Source organism: Tenrec ecaudatus, chromosome 11 (assembly GCF_050624435.1).
Source record: "Tenrec ecaudatus isolate mTenEca1 chromosome 11, mTenEca1.hap1, whole genome shotgun sequence".
NCBI classification, from domain to species: Eukaryota; Metazoa; Chordata; class Mammalia; order Afrosoricida; family Tenrecidae; genus Tenrec; species Tenrec ecaudatus.
Genome location: NC_134540.1, coordinates 67,264,412 through 67,287,969, shown reverse-complemented (window position 1 = coordinate 67,287,969; position 23,558 = coordinate 67,264,412). Strand labels below are relative to the sequence as shown.

Genomic DNA, 23,558 nt, shown 5'->3' with positions numbered 1-23,558 from the left:
GAGTGGAGGCTTGTCTTTGATGGTCAAGGATGTTTCGAGATACTCCGTGGCGTCCCGCTGTGAGCAGCGGATTTTTTAGGCTCCAAGCAGAGCTCTCAAAGCCCTATTTATGTTTGTTTGTTTTTAAATCATTTCACTGGGGGCTTATACAACTCCTATAACAATCTATCAATCCATCCATCCATTGTGTCACGCAGATTTGTATATATGTTTTCAAAACATTTTTTTTTACTTGAGTCCTTGGTATCAGCTCATTTTCCCCTACCCCTACCCCCTTACTTCATGAACACCTGATAATTTATAATTTTTTTCAATATCTTACACTGACCGATTTCTCCCTTCACCCACTTTTCTGTTGTCTGTCAGTCCTATTTATGTTTATCCTTCCCGGTCTAATCCAAGAAAAAGGAATTCTTAGGCACAGCAAAAATTTATTTTTTATGAAATTTATTTCAGAATCCATAAAGCAGCACAATTATGTTTACATTCATAAATATTCCCATTTAACAAAACCCTGAGTTTATAATCTCAGCCTCGGTGAAAAAAAACTTTATATAAAGACAGTACACCATGGTTCAAATGAAATGGGTTCCACAGCTGTTGAGCATGAGTGATTCACAGACTGTTGCTGCTTGCCCCTACTTGAATTAAATTAAGTAGATTAGCCTACCATTAAATAAATAAATAAATAGTCTAGTGGTTGCTTACCAAAAGCTAGGTGCAAAAGACAAATATGCAAGGACTTCTAGTTAGCTGGTTCTGAGCAACGGGATGGTGTGTGTGTGTGTGTGTGTGTGTGTGTGTGTGTGTGTGTGTGTAAAGCCTGCTTAGCAAAGGGGATCTGGGATTGGTCCTGCAGGGAAGAGCTGCTCCTCATCACAGACCTGGCCCGCGGGCACTAGGACTGCTCAGACAGCTCCTAGTATCCCTAGAGGGTAGACTGGAGAGGCCCAGAGCACCGCTGTTCAGAAGGCAAATGGCATCACTTCTAGATTGCAGTAAAGTCCAAGCTCCAAATCCTTCCTACTCCCTTTCTGCTGCCCTTAGGGATTACTTGCACATGTGGCCCTAGGAGGAGGTTTCTTCCATGATGAAGTCAGTTATATCCTGGCCGCCTCTGGTATTTCCCAGGAAGACTGACTGCTGTTCCATTTGGGAGGTGCTGATGTACCAGTTGGGATATGCAGCTGACTCAAATTCCAACGTGTCCTTGACCTGTAGCTTGTTGAAGACAAATCGCAACTCCATCCTCTTTCTGGGGTAAGATTTGGGGTCTACTGTCTGCAGCAAAAGAGAAATAAGAACGTTTGTGAGGGGACAGAGACGCCTGGGAAAGATGGTTTGGGGATCTGGATTGGCTAAAGAGGAACTCAGAGCAGCCACAGGAGTGGGAACAAGACACCAGTGTTAATTTTTGACCCTGACTTTGAGCGTGGCTGTTGGGAAGTTCCTGGGTGGGGCAAACGGGTAAGTACTCTTAGCCGCAGGATCCTCAGAAGACAGGACTGGCATTCTATTTCTGAAAGGTCAGAAAAACCCTACGATTTGCTTAAAGACTCTCTCTAGGGGTCATTCTGGGTCAAATCAACAACATGAATAAGGGAACCCTTACTCTCTTCTCGAGCCTAGTGCCCAGTGCTGGGGCGCATAATAGGGGTGAGAATTAAAAAAAATCAAAAGTAGATGAAAACTTTCAGGACCAACTAGTGTCCAAGGGCTTTGCTCATATATATTTTTTTATACCCTTGCTGGCATGAAATCCACTTGGAAACAAAGTTTTTGCTGGGAAAGTTTCCTGAAGAAAGTGTTTTGAGGGGTGGAGTGGAGAAGATGACCACTGTCCTTTCTCTTTTTAATTGATTAATTTCCCAAAGTACCTGAGAGCAACCCTAACAATGTATAATCCACCCAACCCTAACGTTGTATCGTACCGTTGTATCGCACTGGCATGACATAACAACATCAGCAAGATGATGTAATGTATGTAGCGTGAGAGAAGGTTGCATGTACTTAGCAATTACGTTAAGTTTGTGTGCACTTGCATAAATTATATGGGACACTGGCTCCTAGTATCCTTTTTGTCTTGGATTCCTTCAGAGGAGGCTTGAGACAGGTCCAGGGACTCACTCACCTCCAGCTGCAGGGTGGGCTTCCCGTTACTCATCACACAGGACAGGTACACATTCTTTCCCTTGAGACCCAAGGCCACCGGCATCTTCTCTTGACTTATTTCTCCTTGTACAAAGACCATGGAGAACACCACTGGAGAAGGAAGAGATTTGGGGGTCAGGTACTTCTAGTAGTGAACCCAACCCCCATCTCCAAGACGAGTTCAGTTGGAATTCTCATTGAGCCCCACAAAGGTGTTTCTTCAGTCCACCAGACAAGATCGCTGGGGTTTTCACAGACGCTAGTAAGGTGAGTTGGTGGGTTCAGGGTTTCCTCAAAGAAGGCTTGAGGGTATCTCAGAGCCTTCTGAGGATGACAATGAAGGATTAAAACAGGGTTAATTATTAAATGTTGAAGGAAGACAGAAACTATCTTGCTATTGGTCAGGATGGTGCACAGCAGAACTATTTGATTATTGTTCAAACAAGGGAAAAAGTTAAGCTGGGATCCTGGAAGAAACCACGTAGCACATCTGTTTTTGGAATATAGAACACCACATGGGAAGAACTTGGAAAAGGAGAGGCTTACTGGGGACAGATTGATCCAAAGAGAGACATTCATTTTGATATCTTCCTTAGTAACAACGATCTCAGTGGGAGGCTCTGAGGCCACCTGTACTACTAAATGATAAAGAAGCAGAATGGCTCTTGTTCTGTCTGTGAGCAGGACACACATTTGGATGAGAACAAGCTACTTCTTTCAGCTATGACCTGATTCACCCCTTGCCCTCTGGCTCTAGTTTTCAAGGGGTAGGGTGTGAGGAAGGGGGTAAACGGCACAGTGCCTGCCACACTAGTGGCTCTTCAGACTTTGAAAGATTTCCCAGCTATCACAGGGAGACAAGTTCTTGCTTGTCAGTAAAAGTTCCTTACAAGGAGCCTTCTGGCATTGGGTGGGAAGGATGTTAGGACAAGGGGACAGGTTGGGATAGGGATGGGCATCTTATCTCTTCACCATTCTTGTTTCAACCCCAACAGCAGGAAAGAGAACCCACAGCAGTTAGGGCATGTCCATCAATGGCTCCATTCAATGGGCACATTGATATCGTTCCCTCTCCAAGTGACTCAACTAAGCATTGGGACTGGGGATGCTTAAGCAGTTCCACTTCTCAGTCACTCCTCTTACTGAAAAAAAAATTGTGCCATGGGCAGTTCTGATTTGATTGCTCGGACAGAAACAAAAATGTTTATTTGGTCTTTTGCTGTCAATGAACTTTTACAGAGGTTGAGAATTTGCCTTAATGAATGGTCCACTTTTTGGAAAACACACAGACTTAACAAGCTGCCAAGAGGTCAGGAAGGAAAAGCAAGATGTCTCAAGTTACCTTGTTGGCTTAAATTTGAGCCATTGAGGTGAACAGCCTGCAGTTCATGTGGGCTGGACAGCACCAGCGATTTTTGGCTGATGTCCCGGAGGGTGCAGTTGAGGGCTAGAACAGCGGCGTCACACTCATAACCATCACACAGGTGGACGGGTTCTGAAATGTGGAGTACATATGTCACCTAAGCAGAAGGTCAGCAGGCAAGGCTGAGCCCGCGAGGTCACAACAGTTGGCTTCTTGGATGACATCTAGGCAGACATGGCCAAAGTTCCATGATACCCTTAGTGATGAGGGTGGAAAGAGGTATGAACCCTGGATCTGGCAACACCCGAGGTAGGTTCACTAGATCGACTAGCAATAGAACCACTTATGAAAAATGGTTACAGGGATCCAGTGGCATGCTGAGGGTGAGGCTTGCAGAATATAATGCAACGGAAAACACTCTGAGAATGATGGACTGATATGTAAATGTGAGTAGTTATTAAGGTCTCATTTTAAAAGAAAAATCTCGAACTGCCACCCCCAATGAGCAGCAAGTGCATTCACCACCTACCACCCACCTCCGCCCACCGAAGGACTCCAGTTTCAATGAAAGAGATGATCAATTTGGTTTCCAAGCTTCTCTATCCCCATTTTATCTGAGCCTTCCATCTTTTAAGGGCTTCAACTTTTAGTTGAGTTGACGACTGGGTTATTGACTACAAGAAAGGAACAATCGAGAAACCTGTTGTATTCTCTTCAGCATTCATTACGTACCTTCTTCAAAGAGGAGGGAAAAGAAGGTGTCCAGGAAGCCTGGGGAGCCAGGCACCAGGGTTGTCCTCAGCTTCTCCACTGCCACAATGACCGATACAACGTGCTTGAAATGCTTGCTGTAGTGTTTCTGGGAGATCTGCAGTTGGATGCCCTTATCTCCTGGAGAGCAGAGGTCCAAGTCTTGGAAAGAGCTCTGTTAAGAAAGCAAGAGAGTGAGCATATTAAGGTGGCCAGGAAAGCGAATTTCCATTTTGACATCAAACAGGTACAAGGGATCTTTGAGATAATCAACCTGCTAATAAAAGATGATTTTTTTTTATATCTCTCTAAAGCCCAGGGAGGGTGACTGGCCTATCCAAGGGCCTGTGGCAAGTAAGAGGCAGACACGAAGCCAGAGTATGATGCTCTTGAAGAGTAAATCTCATGTCTCTATTCTCTTTGCTATACATGACCATAGACTTTCTTATGTTTTATATCATTCTGCTTCTCTAGTGCCCTAACATGACACAAGAAGGGTGTCAGGCTTCCAGAGTAATCTAATTCATGTTCTTTTTCACATGTGGCCCAAAAGGTTGGAATGATTTGTCCAAATGCATGTTAGCATTTTTTTCGACTCTCAATAATCTCCTTATACAGGTCATCTAGCTCTTATTTTCATAAGGTACTTCCCAGGAAACAGAGTGCTATTCCACTGATAATTTCCAAGACCATTCTCCCCAAGTTACGGAGTTTGACTCAAGAGACTAATGTAGGCTGAACCCTCCTCTTAAAAGGAGAATCAAATGTGCTTGAAAGCCCTGGCCCTTGGCTGTCTTCCTAAAAATGTGGCAACAAATATGGTTACCGCTGTCACTGTTCCCCACTCCACCCCCAATCATGGCCACTGTCGGTGTGTGAAGGATTACGGTGGTGTGGGGACTTTGTATGGCCACGCCAACATGCACTGCAGCCTGCATCTGTCCCATTGGAAGGGACGAGAATCATCCTATCACAAAATGCCCCAGGAGGTAGATGTTCTTTGAACATTTGCTACTCAAGAGCCCCTCCATGGGTTGGGAGCTAAGTTCAAAGTCTCACCTTGATCTGCATGGGCCCATCCGTCTCAAAGAATAGGTCATTGTCATTGTTACTGTAACAAGACAGAGACATTTGTTAATGATAAGCGCCTCAACTGGCTTATTTCTCATTCCCTGTAAAAATATTCACCGTTAAAAGGAAACCGCAAACAACACGAAACTCAAAGGTACCGGAGAGGTTCTGGCAAGTTCCATGGTAATAGGCAGGGAACAGTCTACTGTGTTTAGCATATCCCCATGGAGCCAGCACGGGATGCCTGGGCTAGGATGCGTACCCCTGGGTCTTGCTCCCGGAGAGAAAGTGAGCTATAACCTCCAGCTCCGTGGAGTCAATGAAAGCCTGAGTTGGCCCTCTTTGTGGAGCCAGCCTTTGCCAAGACGCTGCCTGCCCCAGTCACACAGACTCTCTCCTTCCTGTTTGCTGCCTGTTGAAAGTGCCTGCAGCATAACATCTGGCAGGCCTGGGGTCCCAAGCTGGACTTCAGTGGGGCATCAATCTTCAAACCAGGCTAACCTGGAACTCTGCTTGTCATTTAAAGAGGCAATTTTGGGGGAAAACCTGGTCTCAGAGTACGGCTAACAATACACCCTTGGGGTGGGGTTGGGGTAGGGGGGAATGCTCAGTCTTCCCACTGACCTGTAGTAATTCAATCCATCACCGAGTTCAGGGACTGCTGCCATGGCTGCTTCAGAAGCCTGTGTAAAGAGGAAAGCCAGAGTGAGTCTTTGCTGTGGTCAGTCCTCCTGGGGCTTGTTTCCATATTTGAGCTTTTCTTCACACCTAGTATGTGTCAGGCATGCTAGAACGAAGGAGTCAGTGAGTGAGTGCATGGGAGAGCTATCTCTGGATCTAGAGCAAAGCATTTGTCAGTCCCCGCTCAAGCCAGAAGCATGTTTGCTAGAAGTCGCCTGCCACTGGTCGCAGAGGCACTGACATTCTCGTTTGGGAGTCGGCAGCTAGAGACGCAGTATTCATGCCCCAATTGTTTCCCGAGTTGAGTTCTAGCATCACAGCATACCCAGCCGAAACACCAGCCCCCCGAGGGCAGGTGGGTGCAGAGTGTCTCCAGAGAGAGGACACAGAGAGAGAGAGGGACAGAGAGACACTCACTAACCCCTAAGAACTTAGTTATCAGTAAGAGGAAGTTAAACTTATCATACCCAATAGTAAAGACTGGCTGGAGGAAATCCCGGAGGAGCCTGCTGCGCCTTTAGGAGCTGCGTTGTCGGCCCACTTCTTCCTCTCTATTTTTATTGCCTCCAAAAGCAGAAGTGGAGCGGTGAGAAACTTCCTTTCTGGCCGACTTATTTCACAACCAAGTTATCATCCAAGATTGGTGGAAACTTTTGGGGAGGGGCTGCAATGATTTTCTAATACATGGAAGGGCAGGTGCTTGCACATTATGACGCATTTGCCAAATGTGCAAATCCACGATGCTTTTTTGGACAGCCATTATGCAGATGTGTCACTATGAAAATACCAGATTTTCCTAGGTTAGGTAAATGTTTTCATTTGGGATTTCTGGGACAAAATGAAGGAGACACCAATGCACACACTCTCATGAGCGCCCTCGCTCTCCTCACTTCTATCCTCTAAGTATACTTTGGTTTAGGAATCTTTGACTTGGAAAGGAGTCAGTGGGTCTAATGAAGACAGGGAGACTCTCAATCTGGATTCAGGGCACTGTTGTCTAGGCCTGTAGCTCCTGGCCAACTACGAGAGACTCTGGGGAGACGCGTGACCTCTCTCGGATGAGACAGGGAACAGCTGGCTCTGCAGGGATGCAGGTCCCTGGTGGGATTATTTTTTTTGCGTCCACAAGACCAACCCTGCTGTTTTAGTCATAGGTTCCCGGGAAGGAGGATGGAGGACAGTGTTGGGAAGGGAAGAATGCAAGGGACATCAATGCCCATCCTGAGTTGCTGCCTTCTGTTCCTGGGTCTTGGGATAGGTCAGGAAGTTGAGCGACTTCTTTTCTCTCTTCTGAGTGTCGACATGCCAGGGCCCAGAATCTTCTAGCTAGAAGGAGTCCGAATGCCAGGCTGGTTGGATTTAGTTGCATCATATACATGAAGACACACCGATGACTCCAATGTAATTAGTGGATGGAGCAATCAAGCCCAGGATCAGTGCAGTGACTTTCTAAATGTCCCCATGTGCTTGAAGTGACGCTAGTATGCACATAGTATGAGGCTTAATTCTTTCTGTGGGATGGAGAAAGGGAGATTTTGGAGCTGTGGGGAAATTCCCCTTGATGTAACAGTGTCTAGAGTTCTGCCATGTCTCATCCTGGCCCTCTAGCCCTGACCCATAACCTGGCCACCCTACCAATCCATTTCAGGAAGGGAAACCGCTGCGTCAAACGGGCATGTTGCACAATGCATATTTCAGATCCTGGCTCCCCAAGGAGACTGCACAAGCCACACAGCTTCCTTCCGATAGCCAGCCTCCATTACAGCTCCCTATAGAACTCGGTGAAATGGTGGTAGAGGGAGAGGAAGAATGATGTAGGAGATCATGATGTAGACACAAGGAAGTGGAACAAGCAGAAGTGGGGAGCTGGCCATGCCAGGGTGTCGTGGGAAGTGCCAGCCTTTGAGGTGTAGTCCAGTTCTTGAGTCCCTCTGAACCTCTGCGGCAGGTGCTCCCATATTGGCTTAGTAGCATCTCATGTCTGATCTTTGACTTCCAGCCTCTCTTTTCCAGGCCGGCCTCACTCCAATGGTTCTTTGGAACAAGCAGCAGAATCATGGATTCATTCTTTCATGATTGGGGATCAGTGGAGCTGTAACTGCTTTCTGCAGTGGGCATGTTCTTTCCTTGTTTACTCTCTTGCTCAGAACAGAAGGGAACAATGACCATTCCAACCGTTTTGTCTCCTCCTTTCCCTGCCGCCCCCCCCCATTCTCTTTCATCTGGACTTCTTAACACAGTGCTTAAGGACCTGCCTTGCCTTCCCCCATTTCCTTTGGGTGCCTGGGTCTGAAAGTACAATGCCGGTGTGGCCTTACCTGTCCCTCTGTGCAACGTCTCTCTTTTGCCTCTGGGATTATTTGGTATCTGGCTGTCCAGTTTCCAGTTTTGAGACCTCCATCTGTCCTCTTACAGTGTCATCTCCATTGCGTGTGCTTACGCTCTGGGGCCCGGGTATTGAGGGGAAAGAGAGGCTGACTCCAGAGAACATTCTACCTACCTCCCTGGTCCAGGACAGGAGAAAATGAGATCCATGAGTAGGTGGGGTGGGTCTGGTGGGGCTAAAAGGTCTAGTCTATGGCACCTGGTGACTTCTTCCTGCTGATTGAGCCATTGTGCCATCTTTGAGAGATGCTTTGAACTTTCCCTGGGACCCAGCGGAAAGAGGCCCTGTTTGGGCAACGTGGCTACCACGGCTTTCCTGCTCTATAGTTTCCTCGTACAGAAAGGGGATGAGCGAGCGAGCCACTTAATTCCAGGGGTCTGGAAATCTTTTCTGCAAGTGGCCAGACAGCAAATGCTTTAGACTTTGAGGGTCATACCCAGACCATCCCTTGTGGGAGCGCAGCCACAGCCCGTCCCCAAATAAATGGACACAGCCGGGCTTGGCGGGCAGGTTCGAAGTTGCAGCTTCTCCCACCTCGACATGACCCCTGTTTTAGACCACGAGAAGCCATTTATATCATCCCACCCCCACTTAAATCACTTTAATACACATTTAAAAACAATACTGAAAAAAGAGAGAAAAAAGTTGCTGTTTAGTGAGACATGTAAAGAGACAGACACCTTCTTTCTTGTGCTCTTACTTCATTTTGACAAAAACTGTTAAGGTAGATAGTAAGGGTCCATTTCACCGATGAGGAAAACTAAGGCTGAGAGAAGTCACTTATCTAAGTTCACAGAGTTAGTAGACCCTGGAACCAGGACTCAAAACATGGGCTCGTAGGACGCAGATCGGGCACTTCCTTCCCTCCCTGTTCATTGTGACAAGCATTTATTGCACCATTTTCTTCCTCTTTATGAGGTCTCCCTGAGGACTCTCTTCGTGGTTCAAGTAGATTGTTAACTACCGTGATTGACAGATTCGCATCGGTTAACCACGGTGCTCCAAAGGGTTTGCTTATTGTCCATTTAGCAGCTGGGTAAACTGTCCTGGCCCGTCCTCCCTTCCCCTCCTAGCTGTGATCTGCTGTTTGAATTAATCTGGATCCTTCTGCTTCTAGGATCCCACTGGGACTTTCCAAGTCAGAGCTTTCGTGATCTCTCTTCCCCGCTGCTCAGTTTCTTTCTTCTTCCTCTTCTTCTCTCAATTATAACTTGCAGCCATGTTGCTAAGTTTCCTTTGTCCTTTCTATTTTTCCTAAGACATTGTTCTAGTATTGCACAAACAAACAAACCCTCACTTGGGGTTCTAGCCTTAGAGTCACATGATTTTGGGGGTTTGTTTTTAAATTTTTTTAAGAATTGTTTTATTAGGGACTCATATACCTCCCATCACCATCCATACATACATCAACTGTGTCAAGCACATTTGTACATTCCTTTCCCTCATCATTCTCAAAACATTTGCTCTCCACCCAAGCCCCTGGCATCAGGTCTGGGTTTGATTTTAAATGAGACTAAACAAAAGTAAACTACAAATGTGCTTGATACAATTGATATATAGATTGTTATAAGAGCTATAAGACCCCTTGAAAAAAAAGACCCCTTGTAAAAATATTTATAATTAAAAAAATACACCTCAATGTAAAGGAAAAAGAAAACAAAAACAAACCCTTTACAAATAAACATCATGATCATTAGTGTAACCCCCCCAAAACCCAAAAAAAGAGTGAACCCCCAAAACATTTGTGTCTTAAAATCTAAGATAAATGTCTATTGCATCTATATTCGGCTCCTCGGTTGTGACATAATCAAAGGTGATTTGAATGTTCTCTGTTAGGGTTTTGTTCATTTTACTTCTTCACCTGCTTCTTCCTGGCTGGAGAGGGCTTCGTTTTCCTTCTTCTGGGAGAGGATGTGCTCAGCAAGACCAGGAAGTATTGGTTGGGTGTGCTGGACCAGGCCTGGGACCCAACTCTTTAGAATTATTTAGAAAGAAGAGTTTGGTTGTGTAGAGGTACTCTACAAATCAGACAATTTTCCAATCAAGATGTTAAGACCTCCCAGAATGTGTCAGCCTTGGACTTGGCCTCTCCCCCCTCCCCGCGACATTGCTGCTGTCATCTGCTGATGAATCTATTCTGACTCACACCACTTTGATGTTAGTGGCCTGGAAAACATACCAACTGAACGAGGCTGTGATGTACAGGAATTGTTTTTCAAAATCTGTTTTCACAAGGAGTTATGTGTGGTATGATAGTCCCAGCAAGGATGTATCAAAGCTGCCTGATGTTGCTAGCAAGCAAAAAGTTCTATGGTAGACTTAGTAGTGATTTAAGAAAGATACACCCACTCCTCAATTGTCATGGCTAGGTTCTACAGACCAGGTGGTTATGCAAAAATGGCAGATAGCTAAATCAGATCACAAAATTAAAGAGCTTCCAAGTTGCATTGTTTCCTAACTTCCGAAGCGTGTCATTGCATAACTGGCAAACCAGTGAGGATCACGGCTGAAAATGACATGCCACCTTCATCGTCATAGTCACCTTCCTTTCTCCTAGCACTTAGAGGTTTGTGAACTGCCTGCCAGCATCAATGTACCAAGATGATTACAGTGTAGACGTTTTACTATTGTAAATGCAAAATGGAATCATGAGATAGTGGATAAGCGAGGAATCGTTGTATATCTTAGGCTTTGTGAGACCATGCAAGCTCATTGTCACAGTTTAAAATGGTACAAAGGTATTTAAAGCAAAGAACAAGCGTCGTTCAGTAGCCTGCTCTGTTGCTCAATAAGCAGTAACTGTTTGGAGATGCCTTTGAATCAGCAAGCTTTCTTCCAGCCACTTCCGCCCATTCCTTCATTACCCACCAGCAGTTCTCCAACAGGTTACACTGGAACGTTAGCTCAATGCCTGGGATCTCTGGATTTTTCTCCAAAGTTACTGCATTCAAGCTTTTATCTCTTTCCCGCTTGGCCATTTAAATGGTCTCCTAAAATGTAAGCCTTTATGAATTCATTCTCCACACTATAGTCACAGTGATCTCTCTAACGACCGAAACTGCTGACATGAAGACCTGGATCAGAACCTATTAATGCTGTCCATCTCCATCTCCTGGTTGCGCTGTCTGGTGAGTGCTGGACTGCTATCCACAGGGCGGGTGGTTTACGTGCACAGTGTCCCTGTGAGAGAACAATGGGGCTACCTGCTCCTATAACGATCTCCATTCTGGGAAACATTACACAGGGTCACGAGGAGCTGGATTTGACTCACTGGCATTAGGCTTGGGTTACCTTTGTGGACATGGGCAAGCTCCTGAGGGCAGCAAACAAGGCCCACTTGGCACCCCTGCTCCCCCCTCTATTTGACACATTGGCATTTCCAAATGGTATTCAGTGGCTTGAATGCAATTTCTTTCAACTTCTGTGCTTGTTTGCACACCTGTTCTTTCTGCCTGAGCTTTCTTCCGCTCTTTGTCGTCTGATCAACTCCCATCCTTTGAGACCCAGCTACCCTGCACCTCCTCCATGCCAATCCCCTCTCCACAAGCTGGGTGGGTGTGAGCGTTAAGGGCAGCAGAGATAAACTCTGCTATATTCCCAGTCCTTCAGGAATGGTGATCTACAAGTAGATGCTTCAACAGACACACAGGCTGAGCAAGTGAGAGAGGGAGAGTGAACGTATATCCACGAAGACATATATGTAGACTTGACAGCGTATATTTGAATATATGTACTTACTTTCGCTGCAAATATACCTATGAATGTGGTGAGCACACAAGAGAAAAGCTATAAGAATTTCTTAGCTATAACTCGGCACCATAGACACCAGGACCATAATCTTGGCAGGAGGACACCGAGGTCCAGTAGAATAATAATTCGCACGACAGTGTTCCAAATCTTACTTTGGTGAGTAACAACTGGGATTTAAAAAGCTTGGGAGCACCCTTCTATACCACAATTATTGGTCTCACATCTTCAGAAGGAAAGAAGAATGACATGAGGAGACACAGGGAGACATTTAGTTAATGGACTAATGGACCACGTAAACACCAACCTCCACAGAAGACATCCACTGTCTCCTGCTCCCACTACCAACGGTCCCAGCAAGGATCACATTCAGAAGGGATTGGACCGACTGAGAGAACACCGATGATCATGAAAGAGACCAGGCTCACTGGTGGGACAGAGCCTGGCGGAGCCCCCGAGGCAATGGTCCTTGTCAGCCTTCAGGCCTGGAAACCAAACTCACCTCCAGATTCGAAGAAGCAACCCAAAGGGCAGCATTTACTCCAGAACAAAATGCAGAGGGATATGAAAGAAGGTGAGGTGGAAGTAGGAAGCCCAGTGAGGAAGTAGGATGAGCAGATGGCAATGGATGAATGGAAACAAAACCTGTATGAATGGTGGAACATGAAACCGATGATCGTCTCTGTAAGCCTTCACTTAGTTCACAAAACAAAATTAAAAAAAAAGAAATGAAAAACAGCCTCCCCTCCACCCATGCAAACCCTCATCAGTGCCTCTGACTTGCTAGTCTGCCTTATTACCCTACCCCACTGGCTCCTCATGCTGGCATTTGAGGATAGAATGCCTGGACAAGAAGCCTTCAGCACTGTGGTGTGCTACCAAGAGGAAACCAGGAGGGATCATGCTCAGGGCTTCTGCTTGAAACTCGCAGTCTCAGAGAGGAAAGGGTTTCCTTAGAAAAAGCCGAGACTCACCAGAAGTGCAATGTCCAGCTCAGTGGAAGACCTTGTCTGTACTCAAAATTGGGTACAGCTTCTGAGATGGCAGCACAAGGTCCCCAGAAACTCCCAGAACCAGACAGTGGTCTGATCCTGAAAGGGGGTGTTGTTCCCTTGTAGAACAGCAAGAGAAGTCTGGTCCCTGCCACGAAGGCCCAGCTCCCCTGGCTTGGCTGATGTCTACCTGCTCTCCTGGGCTTGTGAGCCTTTTATAAAGTATTCCGGGAAGTGATTGGAGATGACACTATAACCAGAAAGGAGGGAATTCCCTGCTCTATGTCTCATTGTACATCTGTGTGGGAGATGTGCACCAATTTCTCCCAGGTAGTTCTTGAGGGCTTTTGAAAAGATACATCAGGTTATGACATGTTAGGGGAAATAGTTTTTGGACTGCCTTCAATTATTCACTTGTTCATTCATTTACCATGCCAACACCCAATTTGAGGTGTTTGTGTGTGTGTGTGTGTGTGTGTGTGTGTGTATGCTCACTGGCCAAGAATCTATTTGGGAAACATGGAAGGCTTGACTTCTACCACTGGTGTTGATTACAAAAGGTTGATGGAGCCTGATGAAATGAGTCATCTCCTTGCCAGTCCCGATTCCTGCATTAGGTTTTATTCGTTGTCCCCAAAGAACGTAAACCCTGGAAAGTGTTTGAGAATCATTTAGTTCATTTAGCCTTTGGGTGGCAGGGTCAAAGCCTGTGGTCTGCTCAGCAGACTGAGCTGGCTTTGCTGACTTCTTTCACCTTCTCTCACTTCCACATTGGAGTTTCATCTGAAATGCCCTGTTCAGGCATTTATAAAGGTCTAAATAAAGGCATGTACATATGTAAATATATTTATTTGATGATATATAACAATGGGGAAATAGATTTATGTACATATATTTATAGGTTTGGTATTAAAGTAGCAGATGGACATTGGGCCTCTACTCAAGTACTCCCGCAATGCAAGAATGCTTTGTTCTATTAAACTGGCATTCATGATTCACCTTCCTGACATGATCACTGAAGACCAAGAGAGTGTATAAGCAAAGGTAGTGAAGAAAGCTGATGATGCCCAGCTATAAAAAGATACAGCATCTGGGGTCTTAAAGGCTTGAAGATAAACAAGCGGCCATCTAGCTGAGAAGCAACAAAACCTACATGGAAGAATCGCACCACCCTGTGTGATCACAAGGTGTCGATAGGATCAGGTATCAGGAATCAAAGTACAACAAAAAATCATATCATTGTGAATGAGGGGGAGTCCAGTGTGGAGACCCAAAGCTCATCTGTAGACAATTGGACATCCCCTTAAAGAAGGGTCTCCGGGAGGAGATGAGTCAGTCAGGGTGCAGTATAGCACCAATGAAACATACAACTTTCCTCTTGTTTTTTAATGTTTCCTCCCTCCAACTATCATGATCCCAATTTTACCTTACAAATCTGGCTAGACCAGAGCATGTACACTGGTACAGATAAGATCTGGAAACACAGGGAATCCAGGACAGATAACCCCCTCAGGACCAATAATGAGTGTAGTGATACCAGGAGGGTAAGGGAAAGGTGGGAAGAGAAAGGGGGAACCAATCACAATGATCTACATATAACTCCCTCTCTGGGGGATGGACAACAGAAAAGTGAGTGAAGGGAGACGTCAGACCATGCAAGACATGAAAAATAATAATTTATAAATTCTCAAGGGTGAGGGAGGGGATGAGGAGCTGATACCAAGGGCTCAAGTAGAAAGAAAATGTTTTGAAATGATAATGGCAACAAATGTACAAATGTGCCTGACACAATGGATAGATGCATGGATTTTGATAAGTGTTGTAAGAGCCACTAATAAAATGATTTAAAAAGACGGGAAAGTAGAGAAATGCTTCTAAACATACAATCAAGAAAATAAATTCATCACCTCAGTATCTCATAAAAAACCTTTCAACTGAGTTCTTCCCCAGTCAACAGCCTCCTTGCGGGTTAGCAGGAGTTTCTTATCCTTCCCTACAGACTGTAAGCCCCTAGAGGGAAGCCCCCCAACTGCCCACCTTTATTTCTCCCATGTCTTCTTGCCTCCCTGCACTCAAAAACAGGCTGAATTGTCACGGCATGAAGGCTGCCTAGGGCATGTGAAGGGAAGCTCAGATCAACATGGGAATCAAACACAGTTCTGCTCTCTTCACCATTTCTCGGAAGTTGCTCAACTTCCTGGCCCAATGTCCTCATGTGTAAATGAGGAAAGAGGTCCTTTCAATTTGGGGATGTTTTCAACAACCACCGAGGTCACGGACGGGAAAGCGCTAGTTCAGAGAAGGAGATGCGAGTTTCTCTTGCTACCTCCTCCTTTCCTCCCTTTCTGATGAGAATGACCTCATTTCTCCTGCTGCCAAATCAGATTTTGTGATCACCCAACAGGACTCACTCATTGGGTGTGTGCACGTGTAGGTTAAGACCGGAATGTCTCCACCGGCAGCAATTACTCATGAAGAGCCTTGGACTGCAGTGGGGTAGAGAATCTGGTTGGAGTTAGTTTCATTGGTTCCTTGAGATATTTGTCCAAGGAGAGCTCTCCCTTTGACTTCTCTCCACAGGAACCTCCCGAGTTTTCTAGCCTCCTTGACAGGTTAACATCATCCGTTTCAAAATCACGACGGCTCCGTGTGGGTTAGGACAGCATTGCGCTCCACAGCGTTTTCATGGCTGATGCTTCCAAAGTAGAAACGTAGAGCTTTCTTCTGAGGAGCCTCTGGGTAATAGACTTGAACCACCAACCCCGTGGCTAGCAGCTGAGCAGGTTAATCATGTGCACCACCCAAGGCCCCAAACGCTGTAGCTACCATCCATGTGATATGTTCAGTACTGCTTGGAGTACGAAGATGAATAGAACATGGTCCCTCTCCTCAGAGGACTTACTATTCTTGATATAATGAATTGAAGCACGCTCTTTTGCCTCTCTTGTGGCCAGGCACGTCCTGAAATGACTCCGTTTCTGCAATCATCACCCAGGCATCCTCTTTTCCAACCACAGTCTCCAGTCTTCCTGCATTGTCACCCCAATATTCTCAGATTACCAAATTACGTGCCCTTATCAGCCCCTCCCGGCCATGGACAGGCTCCTCCTCCAGCAGCCTTTCCTTCCTTACCCATCCAGCTGGGTTTCTGTGTTAGCCAAAATGTGCCCAGGTCAATTTCCTCTGCATCCCAATTGGGACCGCTAGGGGTGGTGGGAGAACATCAGCTAGCCTCGCGGGTGGGTGCACCATGCTCCCCAGCATCCATGGGCTCGTGCACTGCCTACCAGTCCTACGAAGCTTTCCTACTCAGCTGTCCACAGCAATGACTTTGAAATACCTGACTCAACTCGGATCTTGACCCCCATCTCTTTGAACATGCATCTAGACACAACCATTTGAGAACTCCTCAGCATTTTCCACTGTTCTTCCCACTTGTACCCCCACACCCCTGTCCTTACTCTTATTTTGGGAGTGGAAGAGGCTCTGGATTCTACCTAACTCTTCCTTCCACACAAGCTTTGGTTCTCCTAAACCGCCTTCTCAAGAACCTTGCTGTTTAGATGGCTCTCTCTCTTCTTCAGTCTTTTACTCGCCACTCACGCCTCAGGCGGGGAGCCCTGGTGCCATAGTGGGCTACATGTTGGGGTGTTAACCACATGGTCAGCAGTTTGAAACTACTAGCTTCCCCATGGGAGACAGATGAGGCTTTCGACTCTCGTAAAGGTGTAGTCTCAGAAACCCACAGGTGGGGGGCGGGGGGCAATTCCACCCTGTCCTACAGGGTCGCCACGAGTTAGAATAGACGCATCACAGTGAGTCTCACTGATTCCTCACTAGAATTTCTCCAGTCTTGCTTATCTGAAACAAAACACAACACTAAGGACAACGTCCCCCCGCCTACTCCTTTGTTTCTGTTAAAAGAACACCTTCACTTTCCCCAGACCCTCTCCCCTCAGCAAGTTTGCTTCCCCCCTTTCCCAGCTCACTGAAACTTACCTAATAATGTTGCCCTTGACCTCCTTGTCCCTACAACCAGTGGGATACTTAAAATAATCTTACATGTTTGACTACTCAGCAACATTACACTTTATGGATCAGTTTCTTTCCTGCCTGGATTATACTCTAGCACACTAGGTTCTGACGGACCACACTGGCTTTTCTTTGACCATCTCCTTCCCAATCTTACACACAATCTTCTTCTATTTACTCTTTAACTATTCTCAGCGGAGGTATTGTCCACTTCCCCCTCTCCTCTCCAATTCCTAGTCAGGGCGTGTCCTCACCCTCCATCCAGATATTTGGGAATGCCAATTGCGTCTTTCACTCACTGCTCTATTCCCATGCCCAATTCGTTACCATGTCTTCAAAACAAACAAGTAAGCAAGCAAAGGAGCCAACTCACTCACTCGCTCAATAGTCATTAAGTTGTTTTTTATTTTTAGTGCCCTATAGGACTGAGTAGAAGTGCCTCTTGGGTTTCTGAGTCTTTACATTTTTATAAAAGCAGACAGTCCCATCTTTCTCCTGAGGAGGATTGAACTGCCAACCTCGGGGTTAACAGCTCCATGAATAGCCCACTATGCTACAGAGTGCTTCTACTTCCTCAATACACCATATCTCTGTGTATTTATGTCTGCTGCCTTAGTTTAGACAACAAACTCTGAACATACTTCCTCGGTGGTCCCTCTGTTTCTAGTTGTGTGGCCATCCAACCAATTCTTCATCTTGCCACCAGGATGGTATTTTCAAAACAGCTGTAAGGCTGGCTTCAGGGCAAGTACCAGTGATGTTAAAGGATGAACAAATGAATGAAAATGATGCCCCGTCAATGGTTTCCCATGACTCTTGGAGTCTAGGTTCCTTCACACACTTTCTAGGTCCACAGGATCCGGCTGTTGTTTCAAGTTCTTCTTTTTGACCTCCAATTATCATATTTATACATCTACCTGGAATAATTAAGTTATCCAGTTAAGGAATTAATATTCAACTCTTACATTCTGGCTTTCCTGAATACTTTCCTACCTCACCTCCGATAGAGTTCCATATCATTTTCTGCTCCGCATCTTATAGATATATTACACTTGATTGCACCAGGTTGCAGTACCAATTTATATACCCACGAGCAGTATCTCAGCATCCTCATTTCCACACAATCTTGGAAGCTCTTGTGGTAGTCAGGTTTTCAAAGTTTTGATGATCTATTTAGTGGAAAGTAATAACTTATTGTGGTTTTAATCCCCTTTTCCCTAGCTTCTAATAAGGCTGAGAATCTTTTCTAATATCTTAGTGTGGTTTTAATTCCCATTTTCCTAGCTTTTAATGAAATTGAGCATCTTTTATAATGTTTACTAGTATTTATAATCACGTTTCCATGAAATGCATATACTTTATTTTTCTGCTGGATTATGTTTTACTTTGCTTATTCATCTGTAGGTGTTCCTTGTTTTGAACACTGATTTCCTTCTGAGATGTATAAATTGCAAATATTACACCCCAGTTTGTGTTTCATCTATCCCTTACTTAATAGTGTCACTTAATGAGGAGCGTTTATGACCTAAGTGAGTCCACATTGATCAGTTTTTAAATTCATAGTTTATACTTTTGGTTTCACAAGAAATTACTTCTTGTCCAAAGTCACAAAGATATTCATATATATTTATGAAATTTTTAACGTTTTGCTTTTATAGCCCTGTTTTTAATAGGCTAAATTGATTGGTTCCTCTGCTAGGCAACAAGCTCTAAAAGGGCTGGGTGGATCCATCTTGCTTCATGTTGATTTCACAGCTCTGTGTAGTGATTGGCGCGTGATAGGGGGACTCCGTGAGTAGCTGTTGAAGGAACGAATGGTTGAAGGTATTAACAAAATAGTATGGGAGTTGAGAGGGAGGAAAACATGCCTCCGAAGAAATGAAGATTTAAAGTTTAGATTATATTAGGATAGTACTTCTCAATTCTGGCTGCACATACGAATTACCTAGGGAATGTTAAAATATACTATGATTGAAGTTCCATCCCAAGAGAGTCTTTGACATGATCTGGATCATGGGAATCAGGTGATGCTAATGTGCAGTCCTGACTGCGAGCCTTTGGATTGGACGATAAACAAGGCAGTGGCTAGGGAACAGCTATGCCCTTGAATTTCAGCTTAGTCACAGGCTTACTGTGTCAATACACATTCTTGGAACTTGCCCCCCCCCCCAAAATGGCTATAGTAACACCCATTTCACATGATTGCTGTGAAAGCGAAAGGAGATTAGTGTGTTTCTGGAATGAAGTGTTTTAATAATTAATAGAGTTTTTTTCATTTTCAAGGAATATGTGACATTTGAGCTAGAACTTGGAGAGTGGATAGGAGGCAACATGTGGTGACCGGTAAAGAAGGAAGGATGGAGAAATGTACTGCCTGAAGTCGGAAGGTGGGGCTGGCTGGTGTGGTGGTGTTGGGGTAGTGGGAATGGGTTGGGAAGGCATGCTGGGGCTGGTTAGTTCTGGTACAGGGTGCAAGAACAAGAGTAGTGGGAAATCTTCCAGGGGAGACAGGTGTGGCCCCATCATGCAAAGACTGGGGCTTGTTAGGTGTTGCCCAGGAACGCCTCGGTCTTCCCAGAAGCCTGGACTGTGAGGATTGCGGGTCCTTGATCTTTTCTCTTTCTCTGTGTTACACACTCTTTAGTTCCAGAAGGGTAAGGAGAGGGTGGGAGTGGGGCGTCATGGGAGAGGAGGGGAAGCGCGGGGCCTTAGAAAAGACTTGTGAGTTAATGGTACTCTAGTGGTTACAAGGTGGACATCTAACCTCAAGGCTGGTTATCAGTTTGAGACCATCAGCAGCTCTGGGGGGTGAAAGACAGGACTTTCTACTCTCATAAAGAATTATAGTCTAGGGGACTGACAGAGACAGTTCTCTCCTGTCCTATAGGGTTGCTATGAATTGGCATAATGTCAATGACAGAGAGTTTATGTTAGGGACCTTCAGACAGGTAGGAAATCTTTTCTGTGAAAAATGGAGCGGAGGGAGGTGGTAGGACCATGTAGCTGCCGCACCGTAGGCTTTAGGTGACTTCCTGAAGTGTCGAGCCTTTTATATGGTTTCTGAAAGCCGTGCAGGCACAATTTTATCTGATGTGTAAATTTATAGGTTGCTAACACAGTAACAACGGGAAACTCTTTGGGAGAACTCAAGGGAGCGGATCGAAAGTCCTGTGCTTGTCAGGAGGTGGCCAAGAATGACCTCCAGGCTTGCCCCTTGAACTACACAGCAGTCCCAAACAACTCTGGACATTCCTGCCCAGCGTGCCTCATCGTATTCCCAGAGGGTTCTCTAGCCTCTGCCTCTGAAGCAGATCTTGTTTTGTAATGCTGGTTCACCCTAGCCACCTCCTGCTTGGAGCCCCGCCCCACCTTCCAAGCATTATTCAACTGCCTTCATTGCGCTGTCCATGCAACCAGGAAGCGTTACATGTAACTGATACGATTGGGTGGAGTTATGCTTACATACTTTTCTTCTTCAAACACTCCGCATGTACATCTAAAGACACAGCCACCTTCACTTGTCTACCCACAGAGTATATTAGTTGACAAAAGCGGTTGATGGTCAGCCCTTAGCGCTTTGTTTTTGAATACCCAACTTTGAAGCGGTCTCAGGATGGTGCATGGAGGTTCTTTTTTGTAAAGGGTTATTGGGTGTTACAAGAACAAACAGAAGTTTGGGGTGTGTCCATGGAGCATGACTAAATGAATCAAACGCAAGAGAGTAGATTCTTAGAGAACCTTCAGCAAGACTCCTTGCTGTCATTTAAAGAAGTTTACCGGCTGCCTCTTCGGGAGGCCACTGAGATTCAAATGCAGAGTTTTGGCATTGCTTGCCCAGGTGTTTTCTGGTTTTATTTATCAGTCATTGTAAAAGGAGCCCTGATGGTGATGTCCAGCAAGCGTTGAGCTGCTCATCAAAAGGGCAGTGGTTCAAACCCAATAGCTGCTCCTTGGGAGAAAGATGAGGCTATCAGCTCCCATAGAGATTGACTGTCTGGGAAATCCTATACAGCATCACAATGAGTCAAAATCTATTCAGTGGTAGTGGGCTTCATGGGTCAGTGTTAAAAATAACAACAAGGACACGGTATCTGACTTCCTCCGTTTACACAAGGGGGAAGGAAAATCACCCAAGGCTAATTCCTCTGAGGCCAAGGTCAGACAGCCTTCCACCTTTTTACCAATTCTGATCCCAATTATCCCTCCTGAGGCACTCTCTGCTTCTTATCTGGGTTCAAATAGTCATTGCAATGGCTACCTAGAGTTCACAGACAACACTCATAACTATGGAGCTTATTAGAAAACTTAGCAGGCTACAATTTAGGTGGGAAATGTTTAGGCTACAGTTGTTTAGTCAATTTCCCCATTGTGCCCATCAGGAGGCTTCTCTCTGGCCAACATCTTGGCCTCACCTCAGCCTTGCTTGGGCAATGCTACCAAGCTCTTTTAAGGTTGCCCAAAGGCACACCACTCCATTATAAGGCCCAGTCTGAGGTTACCTTACTCTAGCTCCTCCATTTAAGGCACCCTGCTCCACAAGCCAGCCTCCTGACCAAAGGCTCACAACTGTGTGAGCTGGGAAGTCCACCACTCTGTCATCCTCTGGCCCTTGGCTTGGTTCCTGCTGCTCCTCTGTCACTCCTCTGCCGTCACAGCTGACCCCTGGGTCAAGGAGGCTCAGTTTCAGAATCCAAATAGCATGCTCCACTCCTGGCTGTTTTTCCTTGTTGGTAGTTAGATGCCCCCTCTTGATTCCTCATTCTGAGATGGCTCATTTTATACCTAGCAGAAGAACAGTAACAATGAGTGCCGTTAACAGTCACTCACAATCGGATCATATAATCCCCTGAATAACTTCCCCCACCTTCTTTTACCCAGACCCATTAGTAACAAGTCTTTGGTGGGATTACAAGGACTATGCCTAGAAGAGCCATATTAGATAACCCGCTGCACCACAGTCAGGTGTCAGACCTTGTGATGGATGGAGATCAGCAATCATATTCTCAAGGGTCTTGTTAGTAAGGTAGGCATCTGACACCTTAAATCGATAGCGATGGCCATATTTACAATGATCAGTTGGGGTATGCTCAAATTATGACAAGAGTCCTGACAAATACACAACATATATGGGAACCATGAGGCCAGAAATTTTAAATGTGGATTTTCCTAGAAAAGTTGAATATGGAATAAGGCTCATACCTTTCTGAGAATGATGATCATCAAGTACCTATTGTTTACAGACATAGGAAACTAAATTAGGAATTGGATTTCTTTAATGACAGTCTTCTTTCTAAGATCTAGATTGGTTCTCATCATCTGTTTCCCTCCCCCCCCCCATTCACTCATCTCTCCATTGTTTATTGAAGGAACCCTGGGGTGTAGTAGTGACACATTGCTCATATGTAAGTTCAGGATAGGGCTGAAGACAATTAAAACAAGTTCACGAGGGCCAAAATATGACCTTGAGTCTATCCCACTTGAATCTTGAGAACTTCTCAAGAACAGATTGGACTCTTTGAGCACTGATGGCAGAAGACCTGATCAGCTGTGGGAGGACATCCAGATCATCCGTCAAGAAGCAACAAAAGGTCATTAAAAAGACAGGAAAGAAAGAAGAGGTCCAAGTGGATGTCAGGAGAGACGCTGACAATTGCTCTGAGTCATAGAGTAGCTAAAGCAAACGAAGAAGTAATGATGTCACAGAGCTGAATAAAAAATTTGAAAGAGCAGCTCAAGAAGACAGAGCTGAGTAAGTTTAATGAAATGTGCAAGGACCTAGGATCAGAAAGCCAAAGGGAAGAATTCACCTAGAATAACTTAACCTGGGAAAAATGTGAAATGATGCAGGAAGCATCAAAAGAGGAGGGAAAGAATCCACAGTCACTGTACTGAAAAAACTAGTCAACAGTCCACCATGTCAGGAGGTAGCCTATGAACAAGAACCAATGGAGCTCAGGGAAGAAGTTCACGTTGCACTGAAAGCATTAGCCAGAAACAAGATTCCAGGAATTAATGGAATACCAAATAAAATATTTCAACAAGCTGATGAAGTACTGGAAACACTTACTTGTCTATACCAGTGAATTTGGAGGTCAGCTACTTGGTCAAATCTCTGGAAGACATCCATATTTGTACTTTTTCCAAAGAAAGATGGTCCAATAGACTTCTCAGATTATGAAACAATATGATTGTTACCACATACAAGTATAATTATGCTTAAGATTATCCAATATAGGTTGAAGCAGGACAGAAGAGGACATGGAATAAGAGATATCATTGCTGATGTTAGATGGATCTTGGCTCAAGGTAGAGACTACCAGAAAGATGTTTACTTGTGTTTTATTGGCTATGCCAAGGCATTCGACTGTGTGGATCATAACAAAGT

General features: G+C 45.2%; 1 protein-coding gene across 1 annotated transcript; it reads right to left on the bottom strand.

Moving 5' to 3' along the window:
- Nucleotides 1-496: 496 nt before the first annotated feature.
- On the bottom strand, nt 497-6,532 carry IL1B (interleukin 1 beta). The gene is made up of 7 exons (XM_075562546.1): nt 6,484-6,532; nt 5,960-6,018; nt 5,324-5,375; nt 4,247-4,439; nt 3,494-3,646; nt 2,132-2,262; nt 497-1,281 (listed from the first exon to the last, which is right to left on the bottom strand). The coding sequence occupies exons 2-7, from the start codon at nt 6,001-6,003 to the stop codon at nt 1,069-1,071; spliced, it is 786 nt and encodes a 261-aa protein (XP_075418661.1). The 5' UTR covers nt 6,004-6,018; nt 6,484-6,532; the 3' UTR covers nt 497-1,068.
- Between the last annotated feature and the right edge of the window lie 17,026 nt (nt 6,533-23,558).